Source organism: Miniopterus schreibersii (genome assembly GCF_964146895.1).
Source record: "Miniopterus schreibersii genome assembly, chromosome: 9".
NCBI lineage: Eukaryota > Metazoa > Chordata > Mammalia > Chiroptera > Miniopteridae > Miniopterus > Miniopterus schreibersii.
Genome location: NC_138118.1, coordinates 46192647 through 46213520, shown reverse-complemented (window position 1 = coordinate 46213520; position 20874 = coordinate 46192647). Strand labels below are relative to the sequence as shown.

The 20874-nt window shown below is 37.6% G+C and overlaps 2 protein-coding genes across 2 annotated transcripts in view; one reads left to right on the top strand and one right to left on the bottom strand.

The window, feature by feature from the left end:
• The window catches only part of LRRC17 (leucine rich repeat containing 17), a 30180-nt gene extending 11686 nt beyond the window's left edge, over positions 1–18494 (top strand). Inside the window, exons 2-4 of the mRNA XM_081147171.1 lie at positions 4753–5660; positions 13547–13702; positions 17612–18494. Of these exons, the coding sequence (XP_081003297.1) occupies positions 4889–5660; positions 13547–13702; positions 17612–18009 (1326 nt within the window). The 5' untranslated portion in view covers positions 4753–4888 and the 3' untranslated portion in view covers positions 18010–18494. The remainder of the gene's footprint in view (positions 1–4752; positions 5661–13546; positions 13703–17611) is intronic.
• The window catches only part of FBXL13 (F-box and leucine rich repeat protein 13), a 255419-nt gene that overhangs the window by 116632 nt on the left and 117913 nt on the right, over positions 1–20874 (bottom strand). The window contains exon 10 of the mRNA XM_081147178.1: positions 2482–2534. Coding sequence (XP_081003304.1) covers positions 2482–2534 — 53 coding nt within the window. The remainder of the gene's footprint in view (positions 1–2481; positions 2535–20874) is intronic.

Here is a 20874-nt window from a genome sequence, read left to right as displayed (position 1 = left end):
TGAAAGCTTTGTGAATGAATGCTACTCAACTCCTTAAATGTAAATGTGTCTCCCAGTCTATGTCTCAAAAGGAAAAACAATAGTAAAATGTAACTGGGTAAAATGACCCTCCCTGTATATTATTAGACTCCAAAATTGGCACATATTTTGTTCACAAATTCAATGCAGGTGGCATTGTTTTGACTTTCCTATTAGAAAGACAAATTTAAACAATATGATCTTTTAATCAAGTGCAGCACTGAATCTCCCTGAAGACAATAATTAAAACTTGATTTATTTTTAAATCCCTGTAACACCTATATTAAGTAACATAAATTCCCTATATATCTCTCTATATGGAGATAAATATATCATTAACATAGTATATTACTAAAAATATCCACATAAAGAATGAAATAGAGATAGAGAGATGCAGAAACATGGAGCAATCAGATGAATTTCAGAGGGAAGGTAGGGGTGGGGAGTTGGGGAGGAATTAATCAAATAACTTAGATGAATAAATACATGACCTATGGACACAGGCAATAATGTGGAGAAGACCTGGGGGGAAGGGGTGGATGCCTGGTGGAGGGGTTCAATGGAGGGAAAAAGGGAGACATAAAAAAAATGAAAGAGTAGGAAGTTGAAAGAAAGAATAATGATGAGACTGGGGAGGCAGCAAGGAGGAGTCAATTCCTGAGGTCTCTTCACCTGCGCCAAGGGGGTTGGTCTTCATCCTGGAGCTGGAGCTTAGTGAGGGCATGAAACAATCAGACCCTTCATTCTAGTTCCTCATCTCTCCTCAGGGACTTGCTCCATTAGTTGCTTCAAGTGAGTCTCCACCAGCTTCTAAAATCCTAAAACAGGTGTTTCTGCCTCTATTTCCCTTCTGCCACCCCCTTAGCCACTTTTCTGGAATGACAGGTTTACAAACCTAAAGCCTCTTTTTCTCACCTCTTGTCCACTTTGCAATTCACTAAATTAGATTTCTGCCCCAATAGTCTATGGAAACTGTTCTAACAAAGGTCACCTGCTAATTCTCAAATCCAGAAGGCATTGCCCAGTCCTTTGCTCACTTTGGTAACTTCCTTCTGAAACTCCACTCTCTCGCCTTTGTAATACCTCTGTGTTCTCAGCCTACTTCTCTTATATTCCTTATTAAGATCTTTTGATGTTTTTTCTCTGACTGATCCTAAAAGTAAGTATTCTCTGAGGTTCAATGATAAGGTCTCTTATCTTCCATGCCTTCTCTCTATCTCTCTCTCGATCTTATTTATTCCTGAAATGTTAATTATGACATATAGATGTCAACCCAAGATGGAAGCTTGAGTTCTAGTCAACGTTGTCCATTACCGACTAAATATCTCCATATAGTTTCATTCATTAAACATATACAGGGTGGAGCAAAAGTAGGTTTACAGTTGTTCCTATGGCAAATAATACAATAATTAATAGAATAAATTCTGTTTCTCGTACTCACAACTGTAAACCTACTCCTTCCCCACCCTGTATTATAGAGTATTTAATATGCAAGGTCTGTGCTCTGTGCTATGACTACCTCAAAAAATGAGACACACCCCCTGCCCTTTGGGCCTCTTGGGCTAGTGGAGGAGACAGAACCACTGTGATCAGGACAACTTATGACAGAAACCCAAAGGAGCAGCAGCGAACCCCTCCCTGGGAATCATTGATGTCTTGGGAAAGAAGGTGGGGTCTAAAGTAAGCCTGAAAGCCTGACAAAGAGGAAAGCAGCACCTGAGGACTAGGGAAGGGGTATTCCAACAAAGAGCACAGCATGAGCAAAGGTAACAGGAAGCAGCAGCTTGGTGAGCCAGCAAAGAAAGCAAAGCAGCTGTGGTTGCTGAAACAATGTGCAAGCAGTGTTCGGAGCAAGATGAGGCTGGAAAGGGAGGCAGAGGCAAGCCCACAGAGGGTCTCCAAGGCACAGTAATTTTAAAGAGCTTTTACTTTATCCAATAGTGTAGATGATGAGTGTGTGTATAAATGATGGAAAATGGGAGTGAAATGGTCAGATCTGCCTTTTAAAGTGTCAGTGTGCTCACAGGGTGAGAGACGAGGTAGAGGAAAGCCTGGAGATGGACCAGGAAGGAACTGCTAGGGTTCCATGTTCATTTCCATCTTCTTTGGCACTGCCATCTTGAAAACCATAAAAATGAGCCTATTGTTTCTGCTGGGTCCCAATTTTTCTGTCTCATATACACATGGCCTTAAATATAAATGTAGTTCATGTTTGTGCAATTGTTGAATTATTTCCACTTTCCAAAGACTCCAAACTTGGACATATATCTACAAGATTTATAATAGCATTATATAAATGGGGAAAAATTTCTTGCCAATGTTTAACATAGTTTGCTTTTTTCCATATTTAATCCTAAATGAGCACACAGGCATGTATTTTGGCAAAACCTCTGTGTTTTAGCACTCCAATGTAGCAAATCCAAATCTATGTAAACAACAGTAAAATAAGCTTCTTATACTCACCGTGAGTGTTGTACAGTCAGAGACATTCAGCTCTTGCAAATTTTTACAGAGGCCTAAATTAAACAAGTGACACGTCACTAAACAGCATATTACAAATGTTTAAACTTAAAGTTTTTCCATCCTATATTCAATGCAATGTATTCATTAGAAAACAAACAAAAATCTTGGCAAGTCTTATTCTAAGTATTGGTTTCTTTTCCCAGAAAAATGATTTATTTTGGCTTTAAAATTAAAATATATACACATGTTTATTATTGTTTCAGGATTACAGAAGGAAGCAGAAAAGAGAAAAATACTACTTTGGGGAAAACAGTATATATTTAGAGCTTTTAGCTTCAGAGCACTTGAAGGAAACCAACCTGCTTTTTTGTGGCATGACTTTTTGTTCTTTTTGTTTGTTTTCTGTTTCCTTTTAACATTTTATTATGAAAAATTTCAAACATACAAAAACGTTGAGAGAATTGAAGAATTATACAGTGAATATACCTACCCCCATATTCTATAATTTATATCATATTATATTTGCTTTATCACATATCCACTTGTACATACATCTCTCTACTCCTCAATCCATCTTATTTTTTATGCATTTTCAAGTAAGTTGTAGACATCAGCATACTTACCCCCAAATACTTAGCATGCATATCATAAATAATTCAGTAAGCATAATTAATAAAACATTTATGATTTTTTAAGGTTAGATTCACATACAATTTACAGTGAATTACAGTTAGAACAGTAGATGATTAGAAAGGCCAAGTGCCTGATTAGCTCTGGGACCAGAGGCAACTGTGCAGCTTATGGTCTTGCAAGGAAGACAAGACATGTGCACAAAGAGCTAGATGGCAAAGTGACACACAGTCAGCACTGGGTCTAGACTGACAGGAAGCAAAGCTCCAAATCTGAGACAATGGAGAAGCAGTGAGGAGTGGGAACACAAAACAGTGCACAGGAGGAATGCCTGAGGCAAAGAAAGGCAAAGGCATTCTAGGTGGGGGAGACCCCATTAAGAAAGAAAACTCTAGGCTAGGGAGTGATTCTGGCATTCACAATGCTACAATGAATAGAAAACACATCTGCCATTCCTAACTGAGTAGCCCCACGGTAATAACAACAGAAATGTTATTAATTATAAATCCATTTTGAACATTTCTTCCTCTGCCAAGAATGGACTATGTCTTAAAGTAATAAATGCTAAACAAAACCACTTTCAGGATTAAAAAATGGAAACAATTCTTTAAAATGTGCAGATCTTGGAAGCCATCAATAATACTTGTTAAGGAAAAAATAGATTGCCCCAAAAATATAACAACTAAGTTTATGAGATTAATATTTTTATAGAATAGTTAGAGAGCAATTCATGCATTCAACAAGTTTTTATCAAGAATCTGCTTTGTGCTAGAACCTCTATAGGTGCCAGAAATACAGCAGTAAACAAAATAGACAAAAATCTCTGCCCTCGTGGAGTTTACATCCTAGTTTGGGAGGGTGGGAACTGATAGTAAACAAAAGAAGTTAAATATCTACTTTGACAAATGTTGGTAAGTGCTCTGGAGGAAAATAAAACAAGAAAGAGGGTGGAGAGCAGCCGGGAATGGAAAGGGGTGTGACATCCAATACAGCTGAGTAGTCTCACTGAGGTGACCTTTGAGCCAATTCTTCAGGAGATAACAAGGACAGTTGTAGTTCAGTTTACCCTGAGCATTTCTCTAGTGCACATTCAATATGGTTGGTGACTGGGAGACAGTAAATGGAGGAAAAAAATAAGCTCAGGAAGGCAGCCATTGGAGTCCTCTCTTGTTTGCACATCTCAAGACTGCAAGGAGAAACCCTTTAATTCTTGAATCCAGTGTGATGATAAACTACAGATTTCCTTTTTCACAGTGCTAAGCCCTAACACTGTGGAATACTTCCCCCAGACCAGGCACTGGGAAGTGTCTTACCCACAGGAGCCCATTTCACCCTCTCAACAATACTAGAGATATCCTTCTGTTCCATTTTACAGATGCAGAAGATGAGGTGAAATAATTAGCCTGAGATCACACAGTTAAGCAATTAGGAGAGCCTTGACTCAAACTCAGGCCTCAAACCTTTAGCCACGAAACAAGGCAATTGGAAGGTGCAGAGCCTTATACACCACTGTTCTGCATATGCCTTTATTATGTGCAATGCCTTTGCTCAAAAAAATAAAAGTAAAAAAGCTGCTATTATCTGTCAGTAACAGTGCTCACAAGGGTCCTTAACTGAATATTTTTTTCTCCTGCAAACTAGGGACTCCAGGGAACCTCAGCTGGATCTCATTGTTCCTGATCTGCATTAGTTAAGATTACCCAAACTTGGATTTCAAAGGAATATTTTCATTGTTCCATCTGTCACACTAAGTAATTGGGGCCAGCTGGATGTCAGGATGCGCGTGGTTACCATCATAATCCTGCTTTTCTTTTGTAAAGCCGCTGAGCTCCGCAAGGCAAACCCTGGGGGGGTGAGAAACCGAGCTAATCCTGGCCGGGTGGGTGGGGGCCGGAGAAGCTCCAACCCGGTCAAACGCTATGCACCAGGCCTCCCCTGTGAAGTGTACACGTATCTTCATGAGAAATATTTAGATTGTCAAGAAAGAAAACTAGTTTATGTGCTACCCGACTGGCCTCACGATTTGCTGCACATGTTGTTAGCAAGAAACAAGATCCGCATATTGAAGAACAACATGTTTTCCGAGTTCAAAAAGCTTAAAAGCTTGGATCTGCAACAGAATGAGATCTCCAAAATTGAGAGTGAGGCTTTTTTTGGTTTAAACAAACTCACCACTCTGTTACTGCAGCATAACCAGATCAAAGTCTTGACAGAAGAAGCGTTCATTTATACACCTTTGCTGAGCTACCTGCGCCTTTATGACAACCCCTGGCACTGTACTTGTGACATAGAGACCCTTATTTCAATGCTGCAGGTTCCAAAGAACCGAAATTTGGGGAACTACGCCAAGTGTGAAAGCCCACAAGAACTAAAAAATAAAAAACTGCGGCAGATAAAATCTGAAGAGTTATGTAATGAAGAAGAAAATGAACAATTGGACCCCAAACCTCAAGTGTCAGGGAGACCCCCAGTCATCAAGCCTGAGGTGGACTCTTCTCTTTGCCACATCTATGTGTTTCCCATACAGACACTGGACTGCAAAAGAAAAGGTAAGTTTCTCTTTTTCTTTTTCTTTTCTTAAAGTTAATTTCAGAGAGAGGAAGAGAGAGAGAGAGAGAGAGAGAGAGAGAGAGAGAGAGAAACATTGATCCGTTGCCTTCCATAAGCACCTGAACTGAGACTGAACCCAAAACCTGGGTATGTGCCCTGACTGGGAACCGGAACCCGCCACCTTTTGGTGCATGGGACAACTCTCCAACCAACTGAGCAACACCAGCCAGGGCATGTAAGTTTCTTACACTTTCACTTTCATAAGCAATTTAAAATGTTCTTTGAATCTTATAACTCATTCCTATACCCAGTCATGCCCTGAAATTTCTGGTGTAACTTCCCCCAGAAATCTTTCTCCAATGACAATGGAATTTACTCCAAGCTTTTACAGAGTCCAGAATGGTTAGTGGTTTAGGGGACATTAGAGGAGAGTAGGAAGGACAGCAATTTGGGTCCTACTCTTATTCGGCATTGCAAACTCTGGCTATAAGGGATTCCTTTAATCTTAAATCTAATGTAACTTAATTTATGTAGGTAAATCAGTTGGTATGAAAACAAGTGCAAAATGCTGTCTACATAATCTGACTTACCCCGAGTAAAGTCAGAACATGGTGTACATCTGTGGGGAAATGATAACCTCGAGGAAAACCATGTGCAGAGCAGGGCAGGGGAAAGCACTGTCAAAGGGAAGCCCAGCGGGATGCAGTGATGGTGTATCTTATTATTTACTCTTAAGGTTTTAATAAGCACTTGCTAATATCCTGTATTTTAATTGTCCCCAAGTTATCCAAAATAAAACACAAAAATATTTTTAAAAACCTAAATTGAAAGTATTTAATCCAAGAACTATGAGACTAAGGGAATCTTTCCAGAATGTTATCTACTTCCTGAACATCATTACTAAGTTTTATATCCCACACAATCTTGGGCTAGTACTGTGCAGGATTCACACATATAGGATAAATTCATGAAATAAGATAGAAGGGTTTAGTTATGCTCTTAACATGTTAGTGTAGACATTCTCAAAGTGTAATCTGGGAACCACTAATCTACCCTTGGAAAACAAGCCATCGGACATTGTCTGTCTGCTTCATTTATGGCATGGATTAATAATTTATTTGTAATATTAAATTAAAGCCAGATGTCACTGAATTAGGGTCTTGTGGGTCATGGTGTCATTCTTTCCGCTTATTTGGGGAGGTTTTGCTTTGTTTTGTTTCTTTAAGAACAGAAAGGGAAGACTCAGAACATAGGGACTCTGGCTTCTCTCAAGGGAACCATAGGCAGAAATTTGCTGACGCTGAAGAAGCAGGCAATCTGAGCCAGCAGTAAATTTGTTCATTTATCAGCGAAGTCATGCTCAAGCCTTGCCCCCTACTGTCTGACTCTGGAAGGTGGCACCTGGTTGGATCACATCACAGCCATGTGGCATGGAAAGGTTTGCTTACTATGACACCCTGTAAATGCTACACAATTTGATGCCATAGTAGAGCAATTACAGCATCTTAACCTGGGAGATGCCATTCTAGGGTCCTCTGAATTTAAGAGTGTTCATTGAGAACCTACTATGTTCCAGGCACTCCGCACACAATACTGTCCACAGTTGACTACCAGGGAAGGTAGCAGTATCTCCATTTACAGTTGAGGAAAATGAGCCTCAGGGAGGTTCAGTCATTTGGCCAAGGTCTCACAGGTAAACAACAAAGCCAAAATTTGAACCTTGGTCTGCTTGAGCCTGCTGTCTTCTAAAATTAATCTAATTATATTCACACAAACAGCATATTAACAAGGGAAACATTAGAGAATTCCAGAAAAGTCAGTATACGTAGTTCCTCTGTAGTCAGGTTGGGCGGAATTTCTCTGATATTGGTACGGTGAGAAATGCTTCATTCTAAAGAGCGTGTTTTACTAGGATTTCCTTTGTGGTACTTAAAAACTTCAATTACATATTTTTAAAACTACAAAGCTACTAATCCTAGACTTGTGTTAGAAAAATTACTTGATATTGTTGAGGTTCTATCCTCAAGCTAATTTGCACTTGGTGCATCAGGTGAGAGAGTGTAAGTAGGTACCTTTAAGTTCACTAATTGTCCGAGGAAAAATGCCATCAGCACAAAGTTAAAGACTTCTGTAGCTACACTACACTGTCATTTAAGAAGACATAATTTGTTCGGAAATTTCCATTTTACTGCCTTTCTATTCTTGGGCCATTCGCTCCCCATGACCCTATCTGCCTTTGTCTTTTTCCATGATATTTTTGTCTCTTTTTCTCTTGGCAAAAATAAACTTCCAGATATGTCTCATAAATTCATTCTCCCTGCTTTAAAAATACACATATTATTTACTGAAAAATAAAATTTAATGACATAAGCAGCATATATAACATAGGGTCACACACTAAAAGACAACTCAAGTTCTTCCACATGTTTAGGACGACATAAATCAGAGGCTATACTTTTTAGATTAATAATGTAGATAAAATTTAGATTAAAAGAAAAGTAGTTTTCTCTTTTAATATAGTCCATATAAATCACTTTCACTATGGTCTATATAAATTTATTATTTTTAATTTTTTTGGTGTATTGTTGATTTCTATAAGTTTAAAGGCAAAAGTCTTGTCTATTAAATGCCCTTTGGTGCTGCCTGGCACAGGGCATGTCGTTCAGATGGATGATAATAATTGAGCTGCTTTCTTTGCTCTTGCAAAGCAGTAATTTAAGTAACCTTTAAAAATAAAAATACATAGACATTAAAAATCATGTCTAGACCAAGCATGACAATATGAATATAATTCACTGTAATTTTTCTTATTCCATTCTATAAATAGGTAATAAATGTCAAATGCTAAGAATAATTGTTCTGCAATGTTCATCTTTAGCTCCCTGCCAGAATGTATAATACTTTTGATTGTGCACCACATGTTGGACACTATCTAGGATCTAAAGAAGCCTAAAACATACCATCAAGAGTGAAACTAGCAGTGATATTAATGAATAAGAGCTTTCACCTAAATGCTTGGTGTGCCTAAGATAGCAGTTTCATACATTATTTCATTTACTCCTCATGACCTTAAAAGAAGTACTATTATTATCCTCATTTTATAAATGAGAAAACTGAGGTGTAGAGAAGTTAAGTTGCCCTTCTAAGGTCACACAAGCAGTCCCCAAGAAGAATTTATGAGAATTTGAACCCTCCTCTTAGGCTCTTACAGTATACCATGCACATGATCCCACACAGGGACCTGAATACAGATCCCCCTAGCTCAGGAGTTGTGCCTTTCCCGGCTGACAGATGATGAGTCAGATGGTGTGTGTAGGGCACCTAATATGTTCCAATTTGACCACATAGACCTCAAAGATCACTATTTTTGCCTTAAACATCTGACAGTAAGAAAAAAATAATAGCTTTATTCACTGGGAAACAGGCACTTTGCCAACAAAACTAAGTCTTTCAAAGGGAATAAATGTAAGATTAGTTGAAAGACATGGTTATGCCATATTGAGGCAAATGGATTTGCCAAAAACACATGAAAGTAGTAGTTTTAAAACTGCTTTTTAGCTTCACATTTACCAGAATAATTTACCATTTTTGAGGATTCATTTTACCTCTAAGATTAGGGCTGGAGAGAATTATGCCCATAAATTCCTCCCAGCAGCCTCTGAAGTTAATTTCACCACTGACTTGAACAATAATTAAGAATTTTTTTATTTGCAATAAACAGGCCCATTTATGTCTCTTTACCTACTACTATCAATCCTTCAGAGTAATTCTGACATTGCTGACAACTAACATAGCCTACTCAGTGGGAAATTACATGGAGAAACCTTCCCAATTTCCTCCTCAAAATCAGCAAGGCTTGGCTGCGGAAGAGGCAAGGCTTGTCGGGTGACAATCAAGTACATATGGTATTTGTTGAGCATTTACCAAGAATTTCAGGTGGCATCAAATAACCATGTGGTGCCTGACCCAGAAATGGAGCACTGACCAAATATGACTTATGCCCTGGGGAAATTTGTGTCTATGTAATCTTTATCAAAACAAACATGCTTTACATCAATATTTTCAATTCTCATTCAAGTTTAAAGTAAAAGAACTAAAGAACTATTTTTACTCATCAATACAATAAAAATTTTTCATGATTTTCCAAGCCATACTAGTAAAGGCTTTGGTTTGCAATTCCTGGTATTACTTGTGGATCCTATTTTTACCCAGGGTTGCTGCTAACAACACCAAAGTTGGTTCCGCAATTCATGTTCCCTGTCCAGCATCCACAGGTCTGCCACGTTGCTTAAGCTGGGTTTCAGGGTGTTCTCATAAACATTTTTTTCTACCCATTTATTTGTGGTTAACCCACTTTAGCTTGTCCTACAGTGGTCTCAGACCCAGCCCAGCAGATGTGGGTTCAGCAAGCAAGTCTTGATAAAAAGGCTGCTTTCCAGAACCTAGGAGATGCTGACTCTGGTGACGAGGAAGACCTAGAGCCTTTAATGGCTTTACAGTGCCTTGGTGAGGACTTGGGCTTTTTATTCGGAGTGAGATGGAAAGCCACTGAAGGAGTTTGCCATCTGGAGGATGGGAAGTCATCTGGGAAAATGACAAAAAATAACATGATCTGACTTAGATTTTAACAGGATCACATAGGTTTAGGACACTATTGGGATAACTTAGACAAGAGATGATGGTGGCTTGGACCTATGTGGTAACAGTGGAAGAAGTGAGAAGAGGTGGGATTCTGGATTTTAAAATAAAGCCCTAGTCTGCTTTTAACAGCCTTCTAAGAAGATGCCACAGCCATTCTCAGTAGTTATTCCAAATGCTAAATGCCAAGAAATTATTTCTACTATCTCTTCTCAGCTGTCTCTTTGGTTTTCAATTAACTACCAGGATCCCCATCTCCCTGTTTAAATGTAGTGCCCAAGAGAGACTATAGCTCTCCAGTGAGGGTCTTGCTGACCCTAAAGGGAGAATTACCTCACTGTTGCAACATTATAGTATATTCTAGTCTTAAAATCTTTCACCTTTCACTATGTTGACCGACACAACTCTAGGTCAAATGAAACAATACCTTATCGGAGGACAGAAATAAGATCACTCCAAATTTGCAAAGCACTTTCATTACCAGAGGCCTCAATATTCCTAAATCATTAAACTTAACATTTAATGAGCTCCTATTATTTACTATGGGCTAGTTATCAATTGATGCCTAACTAACCCAAAACTTAATGGCTTAAAACAACACACTTTATTATCTCTCTGTTTGTGTGGGTCAGGAAACCAGACATAGTTTAGCTGGGTCCTCTGCTTTATGATCTCTCACAATGTTGCAATCAAGATATTGACCAGGGCTCAGAGCTGTGGTCTCAGCTGAAGGCTGAACTGGGAAAGGATTCCCTTCCAAGCTCATATGGCTGTTGGCAGGATTTGATTCCTTAAGGGCTGTTGGTCTGAGGGCTGGAATTCCTTGCCAGCTAGTGGCCAGCGGCCACCTTTATTCCTTGCCATGTCAGCCTCTCCAACACAGCAATTTGCATCATCAAAGCCAGCAAAAGAGAGTCTGTTAGCAAAATGAAAAGTCACAATTTCTTGTAACCCATTTGCTGCATTTTATTGTTAGAAGCAAGTCACAGGTTCAGCCCAAACTCAAGGGGAAGGTTTGCACAAGGGCATGAATATCAGTAGAGGGGATAATTAGGTGCCATTTTAAGGGTGTCTGCCACAGCCCTGGCCCGTGTGGCTCAGTTGGTTGAGTGTCATCCTGTACACCAAAAGGTGGCAGGTTCAATTGCCAGTCAGGGCACATAAGGGAGGCAACCGATTGATGTTTCTCTCTCACATCGATGTCTCTCTCTCTCTATCTCTTCCTTCCTTCCTCTCTCAAATCAATTTTTAAAAAGCATGTCATCAGGAGCAGATTAAATATATACATATATATATGTATTTTAAAAAGGTGTCTGCCATATACCACTTATTTATGATATATTAGGTATTGTTCTAAGCCTCCCTCATGAAACTTCCATGGTGAGGAGGGGGCAAAAACAAAAAAATCAGTAAAATTTACACTATGTCTATTGTTGATAACAACCATTGAGAAAAAGCAGGGAATGGTGGTATTATTATTATTACCCACTTGAAAGCAGGAGATGTTATTTCAAATACATACAGAGCCAGAAAGGTCTCATGGTCATCCCAATATATTGACTCCACCCAAGTTGTTCCTTACCCCCCTATCACCCTACATGACAACCTTGAGGGTTCTGAGCAGATGGAACAGCATAAATGAAACAGAAAGGTACTGTGAATAAGCAGCAGAGCATAGTGGTTAGAAGCATAGATTCTGCAGCCAATATGTTTATGTTTAATTCCTAGGAGTGTGACTGTGGGCAAGTTGTGCCTGTTTCATCATCTATAAAATGAGAATAATAATGGTGCTTAGTTCACAGGGTTCTTGTCATTCAATACTTATTAGAGCACCTAGAACAGTTCCTGCACATTGATACTCAGATACCAAGATCCCATCAAGAAGAGAAAGCAAATTTAACAGAAAAAGGAATACTAAAGAAGGAACTACCAATACCATCCCTTTAAATGGATTCTGAGCCGTTAAAACCTGGAGGGAAATAAGCCTGAGTCTTTTTGAAAGTAAATATACTATGGGTTAAGAAATCATAGATAACAGAGGGTTTGGGAAAATTTATTAACAATTCATTTATTCTGTACCAAAAGGGGCATAAATGGGTACCACCTTTCATAACTTTATTTTACTGTATCCAGTTCAAAGCATCCCTACTTATTCAGAAAGCTTCTGGCTCATGCTTTTTCTCAGGTGTCAATGAATCTGGATATTTTACTTGTTTCTTCTAGATTCCTTTTGTGGGAACAGGTTTGTTTCTCTTCTCAGGCTTCACCTGCCCTACTTAAAATGGAATAAGATCTCTTCAGAATATTTTGATAAAGGTTAAGAGAAAGGGCAAGTATTATGCTAAAACATAAACACACTGCTTTTTTCTTTTTAAAACAGGGCTTAAAGACAAACATAAAGAGCAGGAGATAAATTAGGTTAGCCTTGATTTCCTATTAACTGTGAAAAAAACCCTGGACTCCTCTTCCAGAGGCATTTCCTGTGGCAGCAGCAGTAGAACTGTTGCTATTATTGCTGTTCCTGAGGAGTCCACTGGCTGCTGTCCCCAGGGGAGAGTCGGGGAGTGATGCAGCATGAACTAAGTCACAAGGGCTCAGGGAATAAGTACATGACGAGAAGCAGAGGCAACAAGCCAGGACCACTTTCTTGAATTTTGGCATCATAAGAAAGGAGAAACAAGATAACAGCTTGAGGGTCACTAAGGTCAAGAGCTTTCTGTTGGTTTTTTTAGGGTGGAGAGACCTGAGCCTATTTATTGATCTGAGAAGAGGCATAAAATGAGGATGCTTCAAAGAGGCAATAATTAATAATGAACACTCCTAGGGAGGAGGAAGGGAATGGGAGGGGACACAAATAGGTTTGATCTGTTACATTTCATTTTAGTTTTCTTTTCTTTAAGCTCCCTAGGTGATTGTAGGGACAGGCAGGAGTGAACCCACCGCCTCAGCTGATGACTGAGCCAACTGAACGGTGTTGTCTCCTGTCTCCTTGATTTCTCAAAGCTGCCTGGAGGAAGTTTCTCGGAACAGCTCAGCAATGAGTTGCTCCTTATGCATCATGCACTTGGTTCACCAGGCTTTGGTGGAATTTAACACGTGCTAATGCTTGTGCACACCCGTGTTCTTTGGCATTAGCTATCTTTTTCCCCTTTAAGAGCTGATGCTTCAGTCACACAGGTGTAAGAGTGGTAAGAGCAAAGAGGACGAGAGGAGAGCTTGATAACCTGAATATTATTAATTTTTCCAGAGTTGAAGAAAGTTCCAAACAACATCTCTCCAGATATTGTTAAACTTGACTTGTCATACAATAAAATCAACCAACTTCGACCCAAGGAGTTTGAGGATGTTCATGAGCTAAAGAAATTAAACCTTAGCAGCAATGGCATTGAATTCATTGATCCTGGTAAGTTCCACAGGATAGCCCTTTTAACTGGTGACAGATGTTTTCTGTTTTTCCCCCTATGGCAACATTTATAGTAAATACAATTTAGTTTTTAAAAAAAATAATAAAAAGTCTGAATTTGAATTAAACACGATTAATTTAGAACTTGTTTAATTAGAACTTGTTTAGATTAGATTAGATTAAATTAAAACTTGTAATATTTGCCAAAATGTTGTTCTATGAAGTATGTAATACTACATATTACTAAGCAACAGTTATTTAATTGGTCCACATAAGAGTGTTTTATAGCATACAATAAAAAATAAGAATATGTGGCTAGTGGTCAATAAAATTCCAAACATATGATTTTTAAAGGGAAATTCAGATTTTGCATTTTCTTTGCTATTATTTAAGTTCCAACTTGTTTAAAGTAGGATTTTAACAACTTGTTTATAGTAAATTTGAAATAATCTGTTAAGCATCAAGTTCATAAATTAAGATAAAATGTCCTCAAATCAGGGCCAGTCTTATTTTATCTAATCCTAGATGAAGATCAGTCCTCTTTCCCATCTATCAATTCGCTTCTCCATTTTCTAAGCAAAGCCTCTGGCAAAAACAAGAGTGGTAAATCACACACTGGATTTAGAAAGAATATTTACTGTAATATTAATCATATTTATAACAGACATATTATATGTGCCTTCACAGTGCTATTTTAATTCGAAAAGTCCTGTCTATAAAAAAAATGGTTATTAATATTATTAATAATGCAATGTTAATGTCATAAACATTTTGAGTACAATTTTCTGCTTTTCTTAATGGTAATTTAATACTATTAATAGAACACTGAGATTTTCACAGTGTAGAAGTGAAAATTGAAAATGAATGTTCTAGAACTACACAGGCATATTTTAGCATTAATAACATTGTTTTTATTTATTTAAAAAAAATTTTTAATCTTTATTGTTGAGAGTATTACATATGTTCCCCTTTTCTCCCCCTTGCCTCCCACCACCTGGTTCCTGACCCGCACATTGTTTTAAAATATCAAGAAATAATAATTTTTAAAAATTTCCCAAGGGAACAGCAATATGCTACACGTATACCTTAGTCTGTAGAGATAGTGTAAACTTGGAAGTATCTTTAAATTGTGAGGTCAAAAGCAATTTTCATTTCACAGTGAATAAAAATGCTACAGAGGCACCTTTTTTCCAAATGAAGCAATCAGCATACTAGTGTGCAGGTCGGCCAGGCCACAGGGTGAAGAACCTGGAGGTGTGGACCCTCTTTTGCTCCATGAGAACCAAAGACCCTCAAGACAAGCGTGCTGTATTGCAGGTCCCTGGGCAGGTGTCTAATTCTTTCTGACCCTGGCTAACCAACTATCAAAAGTATCCATGAAAACAAGTTTTAGAGCTGTCTCTAAGAGAGACTAAAATGTTAGTGGCCTACGTTAAATGTATTAAAATAGTGAGTAACAGTGCAAACAATGTTTTAATTATAATAAAACTACATTATGTAAAGAAAACTAGAGAAAAATAAAGAAAAACAATACAGAGATATAGATAATAGTACAAAATGGGTTTGTTTTACTTCTAGTGATATTTTCCCCTCATCAGTTATGAAGTTCCCATAATTGCGAGGATTCCTTTTCCATTCTTGGGATTTCCTGAAGGCCTTTTAATATTGTTTACCCACTGAATTTTCCTTGCTGACACACAATGCAAACTGTTAGCAGCAATAGTATTCTTTTTCTCCTTTGTTCAATTCAGTCCCAGGAAAGTATTTTCTACAATAACAGATGTGTATTGAACACCTACCAAATGCCAACCACTTTTCTTGGTATATCTTCTGGAACAAAAATGTATCTCAGCACTTAAGTAAAAATGACCTAAAGAAATTTTAAAATAAAAGACCTTTATATTTTGGGGCTTTTGAGATGAAACACTGCCAAAGTAGGCTTACTTAACGACTTATGCTGGTAGATACACAAATGCAGTAAGATCCACCAGTCTTTAAAAGGTGTAAATAACAATCTCATAAAATTCCAGATACTATTGCAAAAAAGGGAAAGAAGACACCCTATTAGAGGTTTTATCTCCTTTAAGAAACAAATGAATACTAGCTTTTTAAAGGGCCTGGATACATGTGGTTTAAGTAACAACTATAGTGCTTTCAAAATAAAATCTAGGAATGTTTACACATGCTTTCAATCTGAAGGGCTGACTGTTTTAAGAAAAGTAAATTGTTGAGATCATTGACCCACAAATGTTAGCAAATGGAAAATAAAAAATGCAGTATCGTCAGAACTCTCATTACAAGAGCTGACCTTTTGCTCCTCTCCATCGCCTGCTCTCCCCAACCTCACATCCCCAATAATTTGCACCAAAATAGAATTCTTTTTAGGGGGAATTATGGATTTTATCAGAGAACAAATACTATGAAAATGCTTGATGGTATTGGTATGAGAACATGTTTTCCAAACTCAAAATAAGGACACTTTATGCTCTAACAAGAGTATTTTAAAACAGCAATGAGAAAATGTTTGAAATAGAAACAAAATATTTGAAATTAGGATTGACCTATAAATTCCAGGGTATCTAGTCAGTCCACATAACTAAAATAGGGATAATCTAGGTTTAGATTTCTTTACTCAAAAAAAAAAAAAAACTCACAAAACTTTTTGTTGTCTTTTTTTGTTATGTGTTTGATATTTGTTTTAATTATCCATCCCCCCAGCAGAATTAAACACATATGGATTCAAGGCTGATAGGTACCGTAGTTTGCTAAAACACAACCAGATGTTTTCAAAATGTTGATAAAATTGCCGCTTTTGGTCTTTACAGGAATATAATTCCCTCCCCCTAAACTGGGAAAAGGCTGGTTTTTGACATTTTTTGGAGTTTATTGATATCCCAGGGAGCTGTCAAATAATCACCAGACATATTTTCATTTTTTATGCACTTATACCTTATATTTGAAATATTTTCCTAAGTCATGCCTTTTTATGGCATCTTTCTAGTGAATATAAAAAAAATGCACATAAGCTCAAAATACATCTTTTAGAAAGCTAACTTAAAACTGATTTCACATATAAAATATTGTGTTGTAGTCGATTTAATCAAGGGAAAAGTTTGTTTGAGTAGAAACATATTTTAGAACTTCTCATTTAAATACATGTACTGTTAGGGAAATATAATGAAAACTAAAATCTTCTCCCAACACAGAAATCCTCTCCACAGAGATAGTAAAGAAAGAAAATACATTTATTGCTGAATAAGCATTAAGCCAGAATGTGATGCACATCACAGGCCATCTGCTAAGAAATTACAGAGACAGAAAGAAATCGCACATTTTACATCACCCAGCAGATACAAGCCAACACATACATGTTTTCAGTATAAGTGATAACTAGTCCTTAAGTAAGAAGACTTGACAGCAGCATTTGTCACACACAGTTCATCCTAACTTTACATGGTAATTGGGGTGACCAACTGTGTCAGTGAATTGGCTTTATCAAGAGGAAAACAAACTTTTATCTTTATGACAAGAGGTAGTTTTGCAACTTGGAGCAAGGCTCCTACCCTCCCACAGAAACTGGGAGATTGGGGTGCTATCTTTCTTGATGATTACATTTCAAGGGGAGGGCTCCCAGGTCCTTGAGAAAGACATTTCTGGCTCATAAAGCTGACAAAAGGCCTTAGTCTTCTAAAGAATATGTACATACTCAAAGAAAGAAGAAAGTACTTAGAGTTACAAGTTTTCTAAATTATGTGCTCTGAGAAAAAGGAGGGGAGGAAAATCTCTTCCTTTATTTTCAACAGGGTAAATTAAGTCTCTTATTTTTAATTTATATTTGTTCTTATAAACACCATACAGTTGCATTTAACCCAATTACTCATTAGTTTAATATATGTTTTCTGTTTCTAGCTGCTTTTTTAGGACTCACACATTTAGAAGAGTTGGATTTATCAAACAACAGTCTGCAAAACTTTGACTATGGAGTATTAGAAGACTTGTATTTTTTGAAACTCTTGTGGCTCAGAGATAACCCTTGGAGATGTGACTACAACATCCACTACCTCTACTACTGGTTAAAGCACCACTACAATGTCCACTATAATGGCCTGGAGTGCAAAACACCTGAAGAATACAAGGGGTGGTCTGTGGGAAAATATGTTCGGAGTTACTATGAAGAATGTCCCAAAGACAAATTACCAGCATACCCTGAAACATTTGACCAGGATACAGAAGATGATGAATGGGAAAAAATACACAGGGATCACACAGCAAAGAAGCAAAGTGTAAGAATCACTATAGTGGGATAATTTAGAAATTCTTCTAGTTGCAGCTACTTATATATTTGCTATACTGGTGTCAGAAAACCATGTTTACATTTTGATTAACTGTGTTGCCTATTTATGCAGGGTTGTCCAACTAAAGGAAGGTTTCTTTAATTATTTTTATTATTATAATAATCAAGGGAATACTCTCATCCTGTTTGCCTGCCTATTTGCAGAACAGCCTTTGGTGGGTATTCTATACTAGTAACCTGCAGAAGTTGGGTCCTAATGATGACATTAGAATTTCATAATGTCCTGTATAAATGTTTTTACTGCTTTTTGAAAATAATTTTTTAAATGTTCATTTTTACATGCCTTTTATAGCTGCATGGACATACCTAAACATGATCAAAATGAAAAGATACAAATACTTTGTAATAATAAAATGTCATTCTCTCCCCTCAGTCCCTACCCCTACTTTTTTTTTCATTAAGTCAGCTTATACATTGAATAAATTTCCATTTCTGATTCTTGTGTATTCCAAATTCTCAACTACTCTTCATTGATTCTTGCAAAACTGTCAAGCTAGATCTGAAGGAGATTGTCACAAGCAATAGTAGAGAATCTGATAATTATATTGGAGGCTGGTCAGAAAATGGGACTCTGATCCCAGCCGGGCGTGGCTCAGCGGTTGAGCGTCGACCTAGGATCCAGGCGATCGGGGTTCGATTCCCGGTCAGGGCACATGCCCGGTTGCAGGCTCGATCGATGACTCTCTCATCATTGATGTTTCTGTCTCTCTCTCCCTGTCCTTTCCTCTTTCTGAAATCAATAAAGATATATTAAAAAAAGAAAAAAAAGAAAATGGGACTCTGAGAAGGAGTTGCAGGTGAAGTGACTCATGAGCCCTGAAGAGGTAGAAATACTAGTGAACATGAAAATAGAACTAGTTTTTCAATAGCATTCTGACTTGGAAGCCATCTGTTAGGGAAAAGGGCCTGAGTCCTTCATGCTAAACTAGTATTTCAAGGAGCATAAAACAAAGGATGAAATTAAGACTCAGAGTCAGGATTTGGGATAAAGCAAAAACAAAAATGAAAAAGTCATATCAAAGGAAATGAGAGAGGGGTTGGTGTCTAAGAGAAGTCCTATCATTTGGGTTTGCAGATTAAAATTAGCTCACCTAGAGAAACAGATCACCAAAACAAGAGGAAATACCTGGAAACTGACTGCACCAGTTTGCTTTTCTTTTTAATCCTCACCTGAGGATATTTTTTCCATTGCTTTTCAAAGAGAGTGGAGAGAGGAGGAGGGGAGAAAAACATCAATGTGAGACACATCAATTGGTTGCCTCCCATTCGTGCCTCAACGGGGGTCAGGGATCAAGCCTGCAACCCAGGTAAGCGCCCTTGACCAGAATCGAACCTGAGACCCTTCAGTTCTTGGGCCAGTGGTCTAATCACTGAGCCAAACTGGCTAGGGCTCAGTTTGCATTTTGATAGTCAGCTGTACTATTAGAAAGAAAAGTGAAATGAAAGAAATATGTACATATCCCTAAAAGTCCCACTTTTTCCTGTTTACACAGATTTCTTATTCACATGGAGTTAAATATATTTTTATTTCTCATATCAAGGTATTCCTAAAAAGTTTATCAACTGGTTTTATTTGATACTTGCACAAATTCCCAAAGTGCAGAAAGTGGTATAGAACAAATAGTAATGAGCATTTCTTAAGTACCTACTAGATGCCACACACTGTATTAAGAGCTTCACATATTCTATTTCTAATTCATAAAAGATTCCTCTGAGGTAGGTAATATATTATCTGCCTTTTCTAATGAGAAACCCAAGGCTTAGAGTTTAGGTAACTTGGACAAAGTCACAGTGCTGATAGGTGGCAGAGCTAGGATTCAGGTCCACGTAAGCCCTTTCTGCTGTGTAGGGCAGCAGAGTGCTCTTTATTGTTTTTTTTATTACAGCTGACATGCAATATTATTTTGTATTAGTTTCACATGTACAGTACAGTGGTCAGACAGTCATAAACTTCACAAAGTGCTCCCCCTTATATATGCAGTACCCACCTGGCACCATGTATAGTTATTACAATATTATTGACTATATTCCCTATGTTGTGCTTTACTTCCCAATAACTATTTTGTAACAACCAATTTGTACTTCTTAATCCCTTCACTTTTTTCACTGAGTCCCTCAACCCCTCTCCCCTCTGGCAACCATCAGTCTGTTCTCTGTATCTATGAGTCTGTTTCTATTTTGTCTGTTCATTTATATTGTTCCTTAGGTTGCACATATAAGTGAAATCATATATTTGTCTTTCTCTGGTTTATTTCACTTAGCATAATACCCTCTAGGTCCATTCGTGCTGTCACAAATGGTAAGATTTCATTCTTTTTTATGGCTGAGTAATTATTCCATTGTATGTATATACCACTATTTTTTATCCATTCATCTACTGATAGGCACTTGCGTTGCTTCCCTATCTTGGCTATTGTAAATAATGTTTTTACAATAATGCTATTGTAAATAATATCTTTTAAAATTAGTGTTTTTGGTTTCTTCAGATATATGTCCAGAATCGCTGGGTCATAGGGCAGTTCAATTTTTAATTTTTTGAGGAACTTCATCCTGTTTTCTATAGTGGCTGCAACATTCTGCAATCCAACCAACGGGGCACAAGGGTTCCCTTTTTTCCACATCCTCACCAACACTTGTTGTTTGTTGATTTATTGATGGTAGCCATTCTGACAGGTGTGAGGTAATATCTCATTGTAGTTTTAACTTGCATTTCTCTAATAACTAGTGGCATTGAGCATCTTTTCATATGTCTATTGGCCATCTATATGTCCTCTTTGGAGAAGTATCTCTTAAGGTCCTCTGCCAATTTTAAAATTGG